General features: G+C 40.6%; 1 protein-coding gene across 5 annotated transcripts in view; it reads left to right on the forward strand.

Annotated features, from left to right (window-relative positions):
• The window catches only part of SMOC1 (SPARC related modular calcium binding 1), a 132,061-nt gene that overhangs the window by 68,192 nt on the left and 44,630 nt on the right, over positions 1-19,239 (forward strand). For 4 of the 5 annotated variants that reach the window (XM_055819663.1, XM_055819669.1, XM_055819682.1 and 1 more), the window contains exon 6: positions 16,840-16,929. In XM_055819663.1, coding sequence (XP_055675638.1) covers positions 16,840-16,929 — 90 coding nt within the window. The remainder of the gene's footprint in view (positions 1-16,839; positions 16,930-19,239) is intronic. The other variant, XM_055819677.1, reaches the window with a different exon arrangement.

Here is a 19,239-nt window from a genome sequence, read left to right on the forward strand (position 1 = left end):
GGCACTAAATGTAGAATTTTGAAATAGCTATAATGATTTGTTCTGTGTCTGAGAAGTGCTCTGTTGCTGGAAGGCCCAGCGAGATGGAGGCGTGTTCATCTGAGGTGGAATGGAAACCCAGGCTGTCCAGGACATACTCAGTGTGTGGACTTTGCAGCTCAGACATTTACCACTGTCCTTTCTATGCCGAATTCATCCTGTAAGTGAAGAGCAAGTTTCCAGGACCTTTGTTAGAGTATGCAGTTACTCTTGGTTGGGATTAGGATATCCAGAACCTGCCAATCTCTGTTGCTGTCTGTTCCTTATTCTGACATGTTCCTTGTACTATCCTTTCTTGTAAGGAGCTTCTTGCCCTAATTTACTGCAGTTGCTGCTTCATTTGAAAGGCCAGAGAGACTTGGAAGATTCATACTGTCCCCTAGAGAGCTGGATCTCCCCCCTCTCTCATACTGTGAGGCTGTTAATGTTTTAAGAAGCAGTGAAAGGCATCCTTGGAGCCAACATGACTGGATTTCTTCCCTGCCTAAAGAATGCAGAATGTTCCTTCCTAGCCAAAGGGAAATTGCGCCACACATTTGAAACAAAACAAGCAAACATGAAACAAAACAAAACCTTATTTTCTTTATCTGAGGAATGCTGGGGCTTAGGAGCTCAAAGCTACAGATTTGGCATATTGCAGCTATGAGTAGTGTCTTTCACAGTCACCAAGCAGGTTTTAAAAAGTGGGCTCACTGGGAGACAGAGGAATGTAAAAAGCAGCCGTGTCACTGCTTATCTCCATAAAGTCACTTGGTCTTCCTTCTTAAAACTAGAAACTGAGTGAATTAGAAGTGGAGAGATTGGGAGAGTGAAGAGGGAAAAAAAATATCTGGGAATAGTGGTTTGTTAGTGGTGGTTAACTATTCTGGGCGTTGTGTGTGTTGTTGATACAATTTTTAAATCATCTGAATAAAGGAAATGGGAAAGGAAGCTTGGCTCTATAATCTGGGATTAAATAATGATGCAAGTATATGGGGTAAATATGGGCTGGATAAACTGTCAGTGTCAGTCATGAAGAGTCTTGAGTGGTATGAACTTTTTCTTTTATAAAGTCTCTTGCACTGCGTAAAGTTCAAGACCTGCTTTGACTTGCCTTTTTCCCCTATTGCAAAAGGTGGCAATAACATCTGCAATTCGCTGAACCTGGGGCAGGTACAGTAATGTTGCTGAAATGAAAGTTTTGATGGCCCCACAGAAGGCAAAGCCTGGGCTGAGTTTGTTTTACACTTACTATGTTACATGTAGACATGACTCTTGTATGGTGTTGCGAAAAGTTTGCCCAATGAGTTTGTAGCCTACAAGAAAACACTGAAGTAATTTGAGGAACCCAAGATGAACAATTTAAAATTCCTGTCAATTAAACATCTAGAATTGGGTTCCTTTTTGTGGGTTTAACTGTGAGAAACAGGCTTAAAGGCAGGCTTCGTTGCAGGGAAGTTCTCTGCTGCAATCATGGGCAACTTGGCCCATTCTGTGGTGCTCTTTCTGCTGTTTCCATGGGTCTTACCTCTAGAAAATGTTAATGCAGCCAGTAGACTAAGCAATTTGAATCAGTAATGAGCCATTAGTCTGAGTCAGTAATTACACTAAGCAGTAAAGGGTGAATGTTCTCCTCGGGCAAACCCAAGTGGAGGATGGCTTGTGCTGATATAGATAAATGGAACCGTTTGTACATGGAGACCTGGAAGCTTTGTCTGCTGGTGGTAAGAAGTCAGGTGCAGCTGGCACTAATTCACCTGCTGTCAGCTTGCAGGGAGGGGAGCATGCTGCCTCCACAGGTGTTAGTACATTAGCCTATGTCTCAGAATACAGATAATATCTTGACAAAATCATCAAGTTGAAGTGTGACCAAAACCTGAGACTGGGACTTTGGTTTTTGTCTTCTCTAGTTCTTTCTGGAGTTAACCGGATACTGATCAAATCTGAAACAGCTGTACTGTTACACAAACCAAGCCTCAAGTGCCCAGTTTTTCCTGCCTCTCCAGCCTTATAAATACTGAGAAAAAGCTCTGTCATATTTTTAGCAGCTTGTGGAGGGTACAGGAAAGATAGAGAAATATTGTTTGGCCTTTGTCAGTAAGGTGTAAGAAATATAAATTTACTGGGGCAGTATGTCTTCAAGTGATGGTTCTAGCTGGTGAGCATCATTTTATGATGAATTTCTTGCAGAACGTTAGGAGGTACTAAGCCCACAGTGCTACCCAAAAAATTCTTCTGCATCTGTTATGTACTTATTTTAAAATAAGTAATATACTAGTTTATAAGTCTGGATGAGGGAGTATTTCCATGCAAAAATTACTTTCTGAACTGTTTAACTTTGTCACGTAGTATTCCTAGACTAGCGCTGACAACTGTCTGTCAGGTCTTTTCGTGTACATGTGTATATTTTACCCAGAAGTGTGCACATACGCTTTGATGCTTCTGGACAGAGCTGTGTGTATAGTGTTGCTATGTGGAAAGTCACTGTGCTATGCATATATAATAAGTCTGCTTCCTGAAAGCAGCAGATTTGCTGTGCTCCAAGTCCTCTGGGTGTGCAAAAGCTTCGTTGTCCCACCACATGCTGATGGTGACAGCTTCGCAGTCTGTCCTGATAAAATTTAACAGGGGGCAGGAAATCATCTCTGGGAGAAACATGATTGTGTGCTGCTTTTCATGAAACTGGGATAAAACCTCAGGTGACTGAGAAGTAACTGGGAGAGATTAATGCAACAAAACCACTGTCCTGCAAAAGCCTGAGTGGTCTGTGAATTAAAAAAAATGCTGTTGATGGGATTTGTAGCACGTAGGATTTTGGTTAGCTCATATTTATATTTCCAAGCAAACTTAGTGGTGGAATTGAAGTTTGCTTCTGTACTATAAAAATATCATTACTTCAAACTGGAGAACCTACTGATTATAGATATTCAGAACTCTGGTTCCTATTGCTAATCCTATACTGTACATAATCTACAAAATTGTTTATTAAATTCCAGTTAAATGTAACTGTAGGAAGAAAGTGATTTTCACAGGTATGGCAGATTGTAGTTTGCCATTATTTACAGATTTTGTAAGACAGAGAGAACCCAGCTTTTAGTCAGGACTTGTGATCATTTTTTGTGAGAACAGAGGAATGTAATTTTACAAAACTGCGTATACTGAGTCACTTTTCCGGAGTAGTGCAGTATTGTAAGAAACACTTAGAGATAGTCATAAATCAAACAGATTTTAGAAATATTAAGGTCTAGAAGAAAAATTCAACCCCAAATTTGCTACATAAACAGTACAATTAAGACCAATCCTTTTGGGTCCCCTCATCACTGACTTGTCTGAAATTGTTTAGTTTTCATTAAGACATTTTTTTTGTGGGCCTCAGAACATATGTATCAAATTTGAGACTGAAGAAAGTTTCATTGGCAAGTTTCAGCAGAAGGCAAATTCTGTTTTAAGGTATATTTTGTTTGATATAATGCAAGAATTCTGCTTTCATCTATAAAGCAACAGTTCTAATCGGTAGGTTAGTCTATATAATATGACTTAATAAAATTGTAGTTTACAAGTGTTATTATAGCAATCTACAGACTACTCATGTCTGTAATGACTTAAGGACAGCTGTAAAGGTTTTTAAATGATTAAGTCATAGTATTGAGCAGCCTGGTGAGTAAATCTAATAAGCAGGCTAACAATTGATTAAGCCACATCTGTTAAGGTATTATTAACTGTTTATGTGCTATACACAGATTTCTGGTGTCTGACCAATTACAGCGTGCAGAGAAATGGAATTGTTCTGGGGGTCTGTGGGTTGTTTTTGTCATTTAAATACTTTGTAGCTATGTGGCCTCAACACCTTTTCTTTTTTAAAGAGTTGTTAAAATTCTTCCCATGCTCTTTGAGTGTCTAGATCAGCATGCCAAGATGTTACACTATTACACTATGTATTTCTTTAGATCTTTTAAAACAGCATCATTATAACTTTGAAATTAATAGTCCTAGTAGACTTCCTGTCTTCTGTAGCTGTTTCTTAAAAATAAACCCGAGGATGAATTGGAGAAATTGCTGGGTTTGCAGTTAAGTGAAGCTAGAAGTTGTTTTCTTGTAGCAGCCTAACATGACCCTATTTTGTTTGAGTATTTGCATCCTGCAGAAGAATCTAGGCATCTTAATGTTTTTGTGTCATTTTCTTTCAAATCAGCATAATGCACCAGGAAACATACTTTGTCCTGGGTGCAGGGGCTCAGCTGAGGGATTGGAAGTACTTTCCTTTCAAGTCCTTTGCTCTGTGAGCTCTGCCAGGATTTCTCTGTAAGAGAGAAACTGTAAAATTGTGATGGGAAAGCTTGAACGCATACAGAGCGTGTGTGCTGGTAAGTAAGGTAGGGGGGAAGCTGAAGAGGCAACCACGATGTTTGTTTGAGTTCCTGAGACCACACCTATGGGAATCAAAGCTACTTTAGAACAGATCTATCTGGAATAATGGCTTCCCTCCATACAGTCATCTGGGTTTTTGTTTTATGTTGACAGCAAGGGACATGTATTGCAGAATGCTTTGATGAATGCTAGGGACTGGAGAAGTTTTCCTGACAGACTGAATTACTGTGCGCTATGTCTGTCTTTTATTAGATGTCGCTGTGCTCAGATTCTGATGAGACTTTTAGTGCTGCAGCAAAGCAGTTTGCAAGTGTAAGGACTTGTTTCATCTTGACTATTCAGCTGCTCACAAATATGCCTTTAAATGATGATAGTTCTTAAGATCAATTGTCTTGGGCTCGTTTTGAACAGTCAATCTGTAGATGTCTGGCAGTCTATAAGGCATCTTTGAGGAATGACCTTCCTCCTTTTAAAATAAAAATACTTTTGAGAATGTGGTGTCACTAGTACATTGTATATATTTTTGAGACGTGCTTTGTTTTATACATACAGATTTCTTTCTGAAGCACATTAGATCCTTTGGAGGTCCTTCCAGCGCTACTCTGTTACCCTGCCTATTCCTTCATGTAGGAAAACTATTCTTCAATTTCATAATCAAATACAAAAAAATCCTTTAGACTAAATCCAGATCCTGGGGTGAACTAGCTGGGGCAATATAGTTAGAGAGCAGAGTTGTGCTCACTCACTAAAGCCCTGAACCTCTACTCTGATTCGGGGGGCGGGGGGGGGGGGGGGGAACCTACAGAAACAAGCAGTGAAAAAAATACAGTTAGGTTTTTTTTTCCCCTTTCCCTCATTTGCACACATGCACTACAGACGTAGCAGCGACGTATCCATTCTCTTTGCCTGTGAGGAAATGAAAAGGCGTATTGTAAGCCCAGGACTAGTCTGGTTGTCAGCCAGGAATTAGTCCTCTAAAGGAGAAAGGGAGAGGGGCTGGTGAGAGAAGAGGCTGGGCAGGAGGAGGGGGGAGCTGGAAGGGGAAAGTACACTTTGAGGTAGGTTCAATGCACGTGGCTTGGGGTGGAAGGGGTCTTATGCTTCCTCAGCATGCAGGTGTCGTAAGAAAGGAAGGGAGCTTGTGTTCTTATACATGGCCATATGTCTGGGGGAGCAGGGTCAAAAATTTAGACTATTTACTTAATCCCTTGGAATGGCTTTTTTCTCTTCTGTTTTCTTTTTGTGTTTAACAGACTGCTTTACAGGGGACACGTGTGGTAATTAACACATGCAGCTGTAGGGCTTCAGCCATATGTCTGAATTTCAAATGGCCATTGATCTGGGAAATTTGCTGCCGTCTCCACCCCCCACTTACAGGCCATACTCCTTGAAGATGTGGGGGAGTTTATAGAGTCTTTACCTTGAAGAGACCAGAGCTGGAAGGAGAGGAGTGAAAGGGAAAGTGTGTGATGTTGCGGAGACAGGGAAGAGAGATGGTGAAATTCCAATCACACCCTTCATGCCCCTTGCCCCAGGCCACCATATATTTCAGGTAGCTTCTAAAACATTCCCAAAGCTAGGGATCTGATCATTACTCATATGAAGCTTGCATAACATAACAATTGCTAATTTTTTTCCTTGTTCAGCAAAGCAGTCTAATATCAGAATCAAATAACCTTGTGGGATTTTTCAGATGTGCTCCCCTTTCTACAGCTGCAAGTATCTGGCCTTTTACACAGCCTAGAAGCAACAAGGCGGAGTTGATTGTGGACTCTGAGCAGCCTTTTGGGAGAGGTAGTCAAGGATGGTGTGTGTGTGTTGAGGGGGAAACAGGGAATACTTCACATCAAAGCAGAGGCTTCTGGAAGAAAACGACGTGATATTGTAGGTAGAATCAAATGAGAGAGGCTAAACTAAACAGTCCTACGGTGGTTGTTGCTTTTGCCAGCAGTGATCAGGCAGCTGTTGACAATGCTATAGAACTTCCTGCGAACTTCTCTCCAAGTCTGGGATGATGTCAGGTGCCAAAATCTTGCTATGAGATATGGTGTCTTAAGTGAAATATTTCTTTTGCGGAAACTTTTTTGCTCCCTGTTTTATTTCAAATGTCACTCAAGGCAGTGAGCCAAATGGAAGATGGTTCAAAATTAAGATACTGTGGTTTAAAATCCTGCAGTATCTATCATACTTCTAGTGCTTACAGGGTAAGATAAAAATGTATGTTTCCACCAAGTAGGAAGCTATAAAAAAAATAAGGCTCTCTTCCTCCGCTTCTTCGATCTACTTTTAAGCTTTCTCAGTGCTGGCTATTGCCGATTCCTTGATCTCATCACTCCAGAGTCTAAGTAACACTGACACTTTGAAGTTTGTTTCTGCTCTGGAAAAACCCCCCAACAAACATTCCTAATAATGTGAACCCCAACTCTTGCTGAAGGGGGACTGTGATTTACCCAGCCCTTATAATATTGCTGCTGTGTTTTCCTGTGTTCTGCCTGTCCTCTCCGCTTCCCCTGTGAAGCTTAGTGCCAGGGTTGTCTGGAGCAGCCACGTACCACACTGCCTCTTCTGACTTGCCTCCCTTTTCTCCCTTTTTTACTATGGGCTCTGCTTCTTCTTGGGACAAGATGGCCTAACATCCCTTCTGTGGATTTGCATGACCTTTTCCAAATAATTTCATTGTAACCAATATTGATATGCGCTTTAGATACAACTTTTGTTACACAGATGCAGGGCCTAATTCTTCTTTATTCACTGTTTATTACAGCTGTTTTATTTCCTTTCAATTGCTTATCTCCCTGAAGAATAAGGTTATTCCTATTCTTCCTCTACTTTTCATTACCTTGATTCTTTCCTCTAGAGCAAAAGGGAAGTGCTGGATTTACAGCCATATAGTTGCTGGCTTGCATTTACCACAGCAAGGCTTTTCTACACCAGTTGACCTGTGAAGGTATCTGCTGGTCAAAATGAGCCTTGGAGGCTCCGTCTTGAAACTGAGTGCCATGCCCACAGCCAGCTGCCATTGTCCACTAGGAAATATGTCATGATTTTTCAGCAAGCATCAAGTAGTCACAATTTTTGGTAACAGGTAGTTTTTGATGCTATGTGTTATGTCCAATCCCAAAAGTCCCATCCAGAACCCCTTGGTTCCTTTAGCTACCCTCTGTTTCAAATTGAGTATGCGTGTCTGTATCAGTAGGGGGATATTTGACTTTTGAAGGACAACTACGCATGCAGCTGAATGAAAAATATTCTCTACTTCTATAGGGAGCCTCCTTCTGCAACCTATATGAGTTTTTTAGGTTTGAAGGTATTCCAATAGCCTTCCAGTGTATCGTTGTAGCTGAGTTTTTTTATGCCACTGAAATTACTGCTAATACATAAGGAAAATAGCCATGCTCAGTGGTGGTCACAGGTTCTCATCTTTAACTGTGCAGAACATTGCTAGAAGCTGTGAAACATTAGTCTGCTACAATATGCAGGTGGTGATCCTGCCTGAAAACTACCAGATGACCAAAGCAGAGCCTGGAAACTGAGCTGGGGCTCTGAGCTTTGCTTCACTTCTCATTCTTCAACAAGTAGTTCAATGAGTGTTTTGGTTTTTTAACCATGTTTGTGTGGCTGGTGAGGATGGGCTCACAGCTTGTGTGCTGTAAAATACTGTGTTCTGAAATTATCTGCTGTGAAATAAACAGGTTTATGTGTAAATGTATGGCGTTTGTGTAGTGTTTCTAGGCAAGCTGTACAGTGGGGCCAATGGACTTCAGGCCAAAGAGGGATTTTAGTGTTGTCCCTGCTGCTATCTGAACGATACAAAGGAGGATGGACTCTGACACTGTGGAATCTGGAATACGCTCATTTTTCTAGATAAAAGTATTGCATAGTTTATACAGAAATGACTTTTTGATTATTATCTCAGCAGGGTGGCAAGAACAGCAGCAGGATAGAAAGGATGCAGCAATACTAGAGTAATACTACCTTATTCCAAAGAATGATGACACTTTATCTATGAGGGGGGGGAGAAACTCTGTTCAAAGGGAGAAATGGTCAAACCTGGTATAGTGGAAATGGTAGATTAACAAAAATGTGTGACTTGCCATCTTAGCAGCTCCCTCAAGAGTCTTTTAAAGGATGATAAGCAGGTTCTTATAAGCTTTTTCCCTTTTTTTTTCTTTTTTTCTTTCTTTCTTTCTTTCTTTCTTTCTTCTCCTGGCAATTTGAGCCACTCTGGGAGTGAATTGAAGGTTTTGACTTAAGACGAATAAAACCATTGTCAAGCTAGTTGCCATTCTCTTTGGGGTAGGGACATAACTAAAGTTAGGTCAGGACTGATGACAACAGCATGTATTTCTAAGTCATACAGCACCGTGTGATTTCTGTCTGGCTTCACGAATGAAACTGCGGTGGGGATTGTTTGGGGAAGGTGGGAATAACAAGCCTCTGAAGATGGGGTGGGGGGGGATGGGGAGCGGACATGACAATGCCCTCAGCTTGAGAGTGATTCCACTTTGATGAAAATAAAGCTTTTTGTGCAACTTTAAACTGCAGATGATCTCAAACTAACCTGACCTTTACTACCTGCTTCTCCTTTTTAGCAAATAAAGTTCAAATCTGGCCTTGGGCATTTATTTTCCTATTACTTCCACATCTTTGAAGAGACCCGTCTTGCCTTTTGGTTAGGAATTTAACTGTGGAGCCTGAAAACTGTAAAACTGCATAAGGCAAACCTATGCGTAGTTACAGGTCTTCTCCATCCAACATCTTCCTTGCAATAGAGATGCTCTATTAACCAAACTGAAATCAAATCATCTGCTTCTGTGCCCATTTCTTATGGAAAAATTGCTTTGATAAAAAAAGATGATCTTTGTGTTGGACTTCAGCCCAAAAATGAACTGAAAAGTCTAGTTGAGTTCAAAACAGCAGAACTGTGTGCAGGTTCCCTGTTTGGAATTACTGCTGTATCCGGGCTACTTGGGAGATACTGCTGTTTCTTGTCCAAAACTCCAAGCCTGCAAAATTGGTTAAGAGTGCAGTTTACTGTTCACAATTTAGAGAGAAACTGGCTGAAAACCAAGAAATGTTATTTCGCAGGTTTCAAGGTTTTGAACCCCTCATTTATTACTTGCTAGAACAAAAGAGAGTTCTCATAAACTTGTGGCTCCCTGCTGCCCTCCCAAATTAGTTGATAGCACTATAGTTGGGAACTTAGCTTAAGAAAGGGGAGAGCAAAGGGTGAGTCTCAAGTTTGAATTAGGCGAGTGCTTTAATTATTTTAAGGTTCTCACTTTGTCTTCTGTTTGGAAACACGCCTGTATACCTGAGGAAAAATACTTGAAATGCTAGATTTCTATGAGTGGGTGAAAGCAACAACTTTTAACAAGTACTCAAGCAAATTTTTCGTCACTGGACAGTTCACAACCAGCTTAGCTTAATTCTCTGAACCTTCGAGCTTCTACTTGTCCCTAGAATAACATCTATGTCTCTGCATTAGCACCAAAATCTGTAAGAGTTTTGCCATCGAGGTGGTAAATCATAATGGTTTAATTTTCAGATGCGTTTTCTTCCATACTGCAGTACTAGGAAGACTTTTTTTTTTCTTTTTTTTTTTTTTCTCTTCTTTTTTTTTTCCTCCCACAGAACAGTTTGCATAACTTACAGAAGTGAGTCAGGTATTTAAGCGGTAATTACCATAGGGCTTGGTTCAACCTGCAAAGTTCAAATCTGAATCTGGATCTGAACTTTCCCAGAGGCAGGGGGTGTGTTTGGACATTGTGTGGGTCTGACCTGTTATAGTTTGCGCTCTGAAATGCAGGCCCAGATGTGGACTGGGCTTCTGTATCTTCCCAAGTATGAGACATTCAGGGCCACTTGTTTTGTTTAAACTGCCTCTTTTCAAATGATACATAATTGAAATAATATAAAACTGGATCTCATTTTGGGGAAGGTGTCTACAGCATTGTGTCTGAAGGGTAATATCTTGCTGTGCCTTTATTTTTGAAAAGGAGCTGTTTGAAAGCTACGAGGAATGAAAAGTTAGAGGGCAGGTTTGTTTTGGCTAATTGCTGTAGAAGTACCTTGAGAATATAAGCAGTAAATGAGGACTTTGGATTTTAGAGACAGCCTATCTGAAGCTTGGGATTCAACAGTTTTAAACCGCCAAATCCCAGAGACGAGAGCATTGCTATTAATACAGAGTGCTGCTCCAGACCCCTTTTGACACATTTGCTTTTGAAGGACCAAGCCCAGGAAGAGGGAGCTCTTTGTTTTCGGTCAGAATAAACTCATTGTACACCCAGACAATTAACTCTTCAATTGACTTGCCAGCCTCTGTAAGGCACTCCAGTCCCCTCTCTGTCTATCTCCAGTTCTATTCAAACATTTAAGCACACCAATGTTTTTTGTTTATTATTCTGAAAAAGTCCTTCCCAAGAATAGTCGGAGCGGATCAACATTGTCCTCCCAACAGCATTTATCTCCGCCTGGCAGTGAATGTGTCAATCAGGAATCAAAAAGCCAAACAGAGGAGGCTTTGAATTGTGTCACAGGGGTCAGAGTTACTTCCAGCTGTCTATGCGTGGGATAGGCTTTCTTGCAGGGCAAAGAATTGTGCTGCCATACAAATGCGCTGACTACATTGGACCACAAAGTCCTCAGGGCTTGAGTGTTTTTTTTTCATGTTGATGCACCTGCAAGGAGGAAGCAGGGGGAACTAATGCCTTCCAGAAGGCACAGGGGAAGGGTCCTCATCGTATCTGGATGATGCTTGAAATGCAGTGTTGAAGTAAACACTGCCTGCATCTGTATGGCGTACAAAATAGTTGATGTAGGAAGGAAAAAAATTACTGCAATGACAATATGAGTCAGCCTTTGCAGTTAAGAGCTCCTTAAGCCATACGGAGCCCTTTCATGTTCAGCACTTAGGAACATTTTCACCTTTTTAAGCACAACTTTTCTGTATTTTGGTCCATGTCCAGGTGTTTGTGGGTTGTTATATCCAAAGGGAGCACATTGTTGCTGTTTCTTAAAATGAAGGTTATAAAGAATGAGAACTTGCTTTTGCTGATTTAATTTAAAAAGTTGGTCTTTTTCTTAACAGCTGTGGGATCTCCATGCATAAAATGTTTGGACTCAATGATCTTAAAGGTCTTTTCCAGCCTAAACAATTCTGTGATTCTACGGAAAGGGGTGTGAAAACTTGGCAGGGAAGTGTATCTGCACTGGTGCATTTCCATTTCAGCTGCTTGGCAAGAAATGATCTTGATTTGGCTAAATTGTAAGAATAGGGTTTTTTTTTTTGGCATGAGTGCTAACTTTCTGCATTTATATTGGCGATATATGTCTCTGCATAAAAGTTGCATAGACTGTTAAATTAATTATGACTTGCTGAAACTGTTTCACTTGATACAGGGAAGGATTGTGATTAAGGCAACAATTTGCTCCACCCCTACAATACCAGAAGGGACATGTATTTTTGTGTAAGACACCATGCAGTGCAAATACAAGTTTTGTTGTCATCTTTTAATACTTAAAACACCTCCAAGCGGGGGGGTAATACATAGAAATGTTGAAGTTGTAAAATTATACCTTCAGGATTCAGGAACTGCACAGATACAGGGAGCTTGAGGTGACCTGGCAGGTCTTTGTTGCATCTGACCAGAGTTACTTAAACCACAGAAAGGTGTATGTATGACTTAAGTCCTTCAGGAGTGCGCAAGCCTAGGAAAGCTCTTCTCCCTTCCTGTTGGTTTGACAGACTCACTAAAGGTGGGCTTTGCTGCATCAAACAGGACACACTAAGAATTAGCTTGTCGTCCTTGCTATCTGTGCTCTAAGTTGCCTGTTTAGCTTCGGCTATGCTCTGTAATGGCTCACTCAAAATGAGATGATGGTAAGTGAAGGAACCACTTGACACTGGAAAAAGGCTGCCTCCTCCCGTGGCAGAGCTATGCACTTAAAATTGTCATGCTCTTTTTCTCCCAGGCTGACTCAGAGACGGGGAACCATAACATTCAGGCTGTGGACTTAAAAAAGACCAGATTTTGTACAAGACCTGGATGTTTGACTCCATAAACGCTAGTGCTCTTTAAATGGTAGAAATGTTTACAGAGTGTCTCATGGATTCCAGTGAGAACACAGAAATGATGTACTGAAGGTTGAAGTTGCTTAGGAAGTATATAGATCTTGGTCTGCTAATATGGTGATACAAGTATTCAATTGGCTTTTGTAGCTTTTCTGGGTAGGAGATGCAATATAGGAAGTTAATTCACCTAACGTTTCCCCTTTCTCCAGGTTCCATTAGGTGGCTTGAAGCAAGACAGTGATTCACAGCAGCAGGCAGTTGCTTCACATTTTTCCATAGTAATTTATGCTTTTTCTGTGTCAGGGAGTTTACATTTCTCCTGACATAACTGGAGTTGTTCATGGCCTCAGTGCCTATCATTCAGAGTAAAAAGATCACTTTAACAGTTGTCTTTTGCATGAAGTGAATCTCTTTGTCCCTCAATCCCAGTGTACTCTGCAGTCATTCCAGATGTGGATGCTTGCTAGATAGTCTGCAAGGATGAGGCTAAGGGAGGGGAGTCCTAGTGGAAGCATAAAGAGTTCTTGCCCATCACTAGCGGTAGATCTGGGCACGTGAGTAATTATCCATGTTTTGAATTATTGTCAGGCTAACACAACCAAAACTGTTCTTAAGCTTATGAGCTTATGACAGTAGTAGCAAGTGGACTTCTGCCTTATAGCCATGGTACCTTAATGTGAAAATGGCTTAGGGAGATCTGTTTGGATCTGCCTGTTTCATGCATACCAGTGATAAGATAAAAATACCATTTTTAAGTTGACACCAATTGAACCAGAAAAATCAGTTCAACTTCCGCAAGTGTACCGTAGGCAAGTTTTATGGCTTTACAACGGTGTCCCATTGGGAAGTATTCCATTGAGTGATGCTGTATGTATTCACTATGGTCTTGGAAAAAGAAAGTGGGTATTCATCTTGGGTTGTAAACATGGAAGAGAAGCATACCAATGCACTCTTCATCAAAGCTCTGAGAATATTCTGCAACCAAAGGAAATCCTCTTCAGTTCTGCAGAACGTGAGTTCCTGATCTGAATGCATTGCCATCTAGAGGGATTAGGAAGCACTTAACTTGGCCTCTGATCCCTCCTTGTGACATGCTCTACATGAGGAACCATTGCAGTTACATGCCTTCTTTGAAAGTGTGGAATTTAATAGTGTTTTGAAGAGAGGAATAGATTGTACCTGATGAACATACTTCATTACCTTTGGTTCCAAAGTAACAATATTCTGTACATCACAGGAGACTCCAGATCTCTGAAATCGCTTGATTTTTCTGTTCTTTGTTAAAATGCTTCTTTAAGGAATACAAAGTGTTTGTTCAAAACTTTGGGGTATGTAAAATAGAACTTACTCCTTTTTTACCAGGAGCAAACAGGCCAGTGGAACAAATGTTCAGTGTGATGAACAGTGTATTGAGTGAGAGGAAAAATCAAATGAGAGTAGACAAGTATTAGGGTGGTTGTTCTGCCCAAAGGGAATGGAAGTGAAGCTTTTTGCCATAAGCTACATTGAAACACTCAGACCTCCTGAGAATTCTCCAGTTTAAGAAGTAGATTTGGTAGTTTCAGAGCAAGAAGCTGGCATCTGGGAAGTGAGCATGGTGTCTTTTATGTGACTATTTCATGACCTTTAATGAAATAACCAGAAATATCTCTGGCTTTTGATTTTTGAAATATGGTGAATTTAATTACAGGGCTCTTGCCTATTGCATTTTTTTCTTGTATGTGTGATGAAAGAACTAGATTTGCTTGAACAACAGGGGAATAATTACACTTCCCTCTATTTGCAAAACCCTTAATATTGTAGTGGGTGCTGCTACAATGTGGACTTAGTGACAATTTGGCCTTAGTAACCCAGTGAGGAAACGACTGTGTGGATCACAGAGCCATTTTACTGAGATTATCTTAAACAAGCCCCTCAGTTCAAAGGTCACTTTGGTATTTTAGTCCATTTGCCGCATTTATTCTGTCACTGTTTAATAAACTCCAGTAGCCTGATTGCTAACTTCATACAAAAACTGCTACCAAATTATCTTTCTTTAAGAAGAATGTATTTACCAAATTGTAATTGCTGCTCTCTCTGTTCTTCAAACACCACACACACGAGCCTAAGACAAACCCCTTGAACCTGAAATGTCCCGAGTTCTGCCAAAGTTCACATAATGGTTTGGATAAAGTGCTGTGGCTCAGGTCCACTTCTAATTTTTGTCCGTTGTTGGCTTCTGGTTTGCTGCTTTAAATCTGAAAAGCAGTCCTGTAGTTACTCGGTGCAGAAGCATTCATGAGAATAATAGGAATAAACTTACTATCATACTGGTATTTTTTTTAATGCTAGATGTCTTCCTGTTTTATATAATTTAAGAATTATTCACTTTTCCAGTTGTTCTACAAGCATCTTCTGCAGTTTTGGGTTGGTTTCTGTAAAGCCAGTCATGCTGTTTACATGCTGCTTGCTGCTTTGTTACAGTGTAAATTGTCATTCTAAATAAATAACAAGTCATAATTGTGGTTTCTGGGATCTTGCAGAAGCAGAGCAGCATATTCTGACACAAAGTGAAGATAACCATTTACTTCTATCCAAAGATTTCTTTAAAGGGCAAAATCTTCCTTCTTGTAAATTAAGCAAAGTTCAGGGAATTTTCCCAAGAAATTAGTTGCTCAAGTTTTTAAAGAATAATGCTGCTTATCCATGTTACTGGTAATACCCAATAACAGGAAAACTCACAACAAAAGTTGACTGAGAAATGGTGAGTAATTTTTTCTTCCAAATATTTTTTGCTATGCTTGCGGTTAAGCATAAAACCAAGTACAATGATAAAGAGGGAAAATGACAACAAGGTCTCTCTTGCTTATTTCTGTCAGCCTCCTTTTACTTCAGCGGATCTCTGAGGTTGAAATGGCATTGCCAGCAGATTTTTGCTTTCTGTGAATTAGATTACTTTATGTGGAAATGCATCAAATTAATGATCTGTGGGAGAGGTGTTCAGGATTTTGCTTACTTTATAAAACTGCACATACAGATAGGGGTGGAAAAATAGTTTGCAAGCCTCTGTTTTCCATCTCTGTCCTTCCTTTCCCCTTCCAATGGTCTCTTACTTTTGCAATTGAAACTAATATAAGGGAAAGCTGAGGGCAGTTATTGCTGTCTCTAGGATGGGCTGTCCCATGCACTTTTCTTCCAAATGTTGTCTGCCCTGTGCATCTGGTAATCATGGAGGTGGTGGCAAGCCTGGCTTTTCTGGCCTCCCCTCAATGGGTTTTCACTGTGTAAACTTTACATTTTACATTACTGCCCACTTTGCTGATGCCTAGTGTCATCTTTGCCTATAACACATGCAAAAGATAGTCGTTACATAATGTAGATTTTAAGTCACTGTATTTAAAAAAAAAAATGGGGAAAAAAGCAATTCTAGCCTAATCTCATCTTAGTTTACAACCCAGCAATACTCTAATTATGCAATGTAACAAAAGACTTTCGTCTGCGGTTTAGCTTAGCTTGCCCACACTGAGTTTTGCATCACTTAATGCTATGCCACTGTTCTAGTGCTGTGTAAAGATGCACCAAGCTGGGGCTTGAAATGCAGATCCCTCTGAGTGCTGAGGAATTATACTCAGCCTGAATCCAAGCTGGGCCTGCAGGTGTGATGGATAGGCATACTAAGCCAAACAGAGTGTAAACTGAACACTTCCCTCTGCGGTCTGTCTCTAAATATTGAGATTTATATTTCCTGGGGAATCTTTTTTGGTTGAAGCTTTTAATTATGAAAGACTTGCGGTCAGAAGACATGGAGTGCTCTTGCACATGAAAAACCTAATGTAAGAGAAGTTCTTTTCCCACAATTTTGCAATTAGAAGAACGTTGCCAGAGTGTTGCAATTAGAGAACACCTTGATGCAGACATTGTAAGAAAAAAGATTTTCTATTGACCATCCCTTTCTAACAGCTCTGCAGCGAATGCTCGTGCCAGGTTCTGCACAGGTAAGTTTCAGAAGAGATTTTATTTTGAACAAAAGGAATAAGGAGAAAGACACAGTGGGACAGCAATCTTCAGACCTCTGCTGTGTCAGGAAGCGACCTATGTGGGATATGTAGCCACCTGAAACTGAAAAGGTGATTGCTTGATCAGTGCAACAAGGGGAGACTACCAGGTGATGCACACCGATGGTTTGTGGAGGGAGAGGGGAGTGAAGGGTGGAGGCTTCTTTCAAGTCTAAGGATAGTGCTTGATGCATGCTTGCTATGTAAAATGTTACTGCTGTTAGCGTAAACTGTTTTTGTTCTGTCTGTCTTCTCTCTTTTCTGGACTTGGCCGGGCCATGTACAAATCCCAATCATTCAACAGTACTGGAGAGTAGATAGTATTTACCTCAATAATGGTAGTTTCTTTTCGATTCTTTTTAACTCTCAATTCAGATGACGGTTCAAAGCCAACGCCTACCATGGAAACCCAGCCTATTTTCGATGGAGAAGGTAAGAGCATCCCTTAAAATAACAACAAAAAAAGATACTTCCCTCTCCCTTTTCCCTAGGATTTATGGCTCAAATGCTTGCTTTATCCTGCAAAGCAGAAAAGCCAGTGAATCTCATAAGTTATCCAAATTTCACAGTGCCCTTGGGACCTCAGGCATTTTCTCTAATCCCTTTATATCCTCCCCTCTTCCCTGGAATCCAACAATAACACCAGTTGACCAGATTCCTGGGGTAACCTTGGAGGAAAAGGTGTCATGGCAAGAAAAAATGTGCATTGAGTCAGAAGTGGCAACTGTCCTTACCCCCTCGCTCACTCCACCCTTATTATACCAATGCTGGTAGTTTCATAACCTCTGCAACGTGTTACAGCTTCACGAAAGGGAGGGTAGTGCTAAACCACAGCTTGTGAATGTTGACTTGGAAGAAAATTGCTGGGAGGTTTCTTTATTTAGCAGTTATTTTCATTGACGCACATACTATTTAAGCAAATGAAGTCAGTGTCCTGGGCCCACTTAATTCTGGCCCACCAAGGCAGTTTCCTTCTGAAATGGGCTAATCTTGTGACTATTATTTTGGAGAGGGAATATCAGACTTTAGTCTATTGGAAGCTTTGAAACTACAGTAAAATGGCTGTCATCACAGAGTATTCAAGCCTTTCGCACATACAAACAGAAATACCAGTGGGTATAGTGGTCCTCGGATTGTGAATGAGCCTGTTAGCAGCTGCTTGTATCTTACATATTGCTTAGTGGTGCATGTTTTCTACAGATTTAAACCCACAACCATTACAGTCAGACTATGAGCTCAAGTCCGAACCACTCTGTGACCCACCTGAAACTGTGGACCGTAAGGCAGTGAGGGAAAGCCCATGCGTTTTCATGCTGAACTGCTGTACTTGACGCTTTCTTTAAACTGGATCAAAGGCAGAAATGGAGACTGGAGAGCAAGAGTAGGTGGTGCTGTTGATACCTCCTGCCTTCTTGTAAGAACAGTTGATGGGGTGGGGGATTTTTGGTGCTAAAATAAGCTTATTTAATGGCAAGATGCTGTAGTCCTGTCACTTCCATTTAGTGATCCTAGGCTTTTAAGAATCTTCTTGTGAGCTTTAAGAAACAAAGCAAGGCCCTCAGAGCAAAAAGCATTCTCAGATAAACAAAGGAGACTGAAGCCATGCTATCTCTTGTTTATATCAAAAGAAAGTTCCTCCTGGCAGCAAGCTGATGTGGTATTAAATTCCTGTTTGTAATCACAAACTTCTGGCCTTTAAGTTTTCCCCTGAGAAAGGTGCCCACAGATATTCAAAGGAATGAATGCAGTAGTAAAATGCGGGAGTGAGCTGATCTAGTTAATGCAGCCTGTTCAGGAACTCCTTCTAGGAGATGCTCAACATTTTGGTCATTCAGAGAGAACTGGCAAAGTTCTGGAAAAATGGTGTACTGAACAGATCTTTTCTGGTCCTTCTTTTTTTGAGAAGTCCTTCTTTATTTGAAAGGTCCTTCCTTTTTGAAAAAAAATAATCTTATTCTATCTTCTGTGAAAAACATTTTCAATCAAAAATGTTCGCATTGATTTGTATGTGAAATCAAGTCTGATAAATGGGTTTGGACAATGATGAAAGATTGCCTCTCACAAATCTTGCAATATATTGTGCAAGACCTTATCTCCTAGACTCCTAGAGAGAATGACTAATGCAATGACTTCCTGTTGTATTAGCGGTGTTCCTTATGACTTGGGAGAAGAGAATATGACAGGCAGGTTAATCAAGCTATGCATCAATGAATAACCTCTGCTAAGTTTGTCACTCTGTATTTTTGTCATCTCTGTTAGTAAAATCAGACTAACTAGATTTCAGTGGTGTTTGGTAGCAATAAGCAGAAGAAAATCAATTCTGGGTCTGACCAACACTTTGTGTAATCCATTACCTTTGAGCGTACTGTATCCAACAGTGGCTTAAAGTGGGTACCTCAGGAAGAGAATAAGAAGCGTTTGGCCTAGAGAAGAGAAGACTTAAAGGTAACATAATAGATGCATTCCAGTACCTACAGGGAAGTTTATCAAGAAGATGAAACCAGGCTTTTCACAGTAATGCATGATGAGAGACAACAGTCATAAATTGAAACAAAATGTTTGGACTGGGTATAAGGAAAATCTTCATCACCATGAGGGACAATGAGGCTGTGGAACAGATTGCTCAGAGAGGTGGTATTTTGCCTTTCCTTTCTGAGCCAGTTGGATAAAGCCGTGAGCAACCTGGTCTGTTTTTACAGCTGGCCCTGTCTGGAGCACAAGATTGAACTAGATATCTCAGGA

This window comes from Falco peregrinus, chromosome 1, assembly GCF_023634155.1.
Source record: "Falco peregrinus isolate bFalPer1 chromosome 1, bFalPer1.pri, whole genome shotgun sequence".
Lineage (NCBI taxonomy): Eukaryota > Metazoa > Chordata > Aves > Falconiformes > Falconidae > Falco > Falco peregrinus.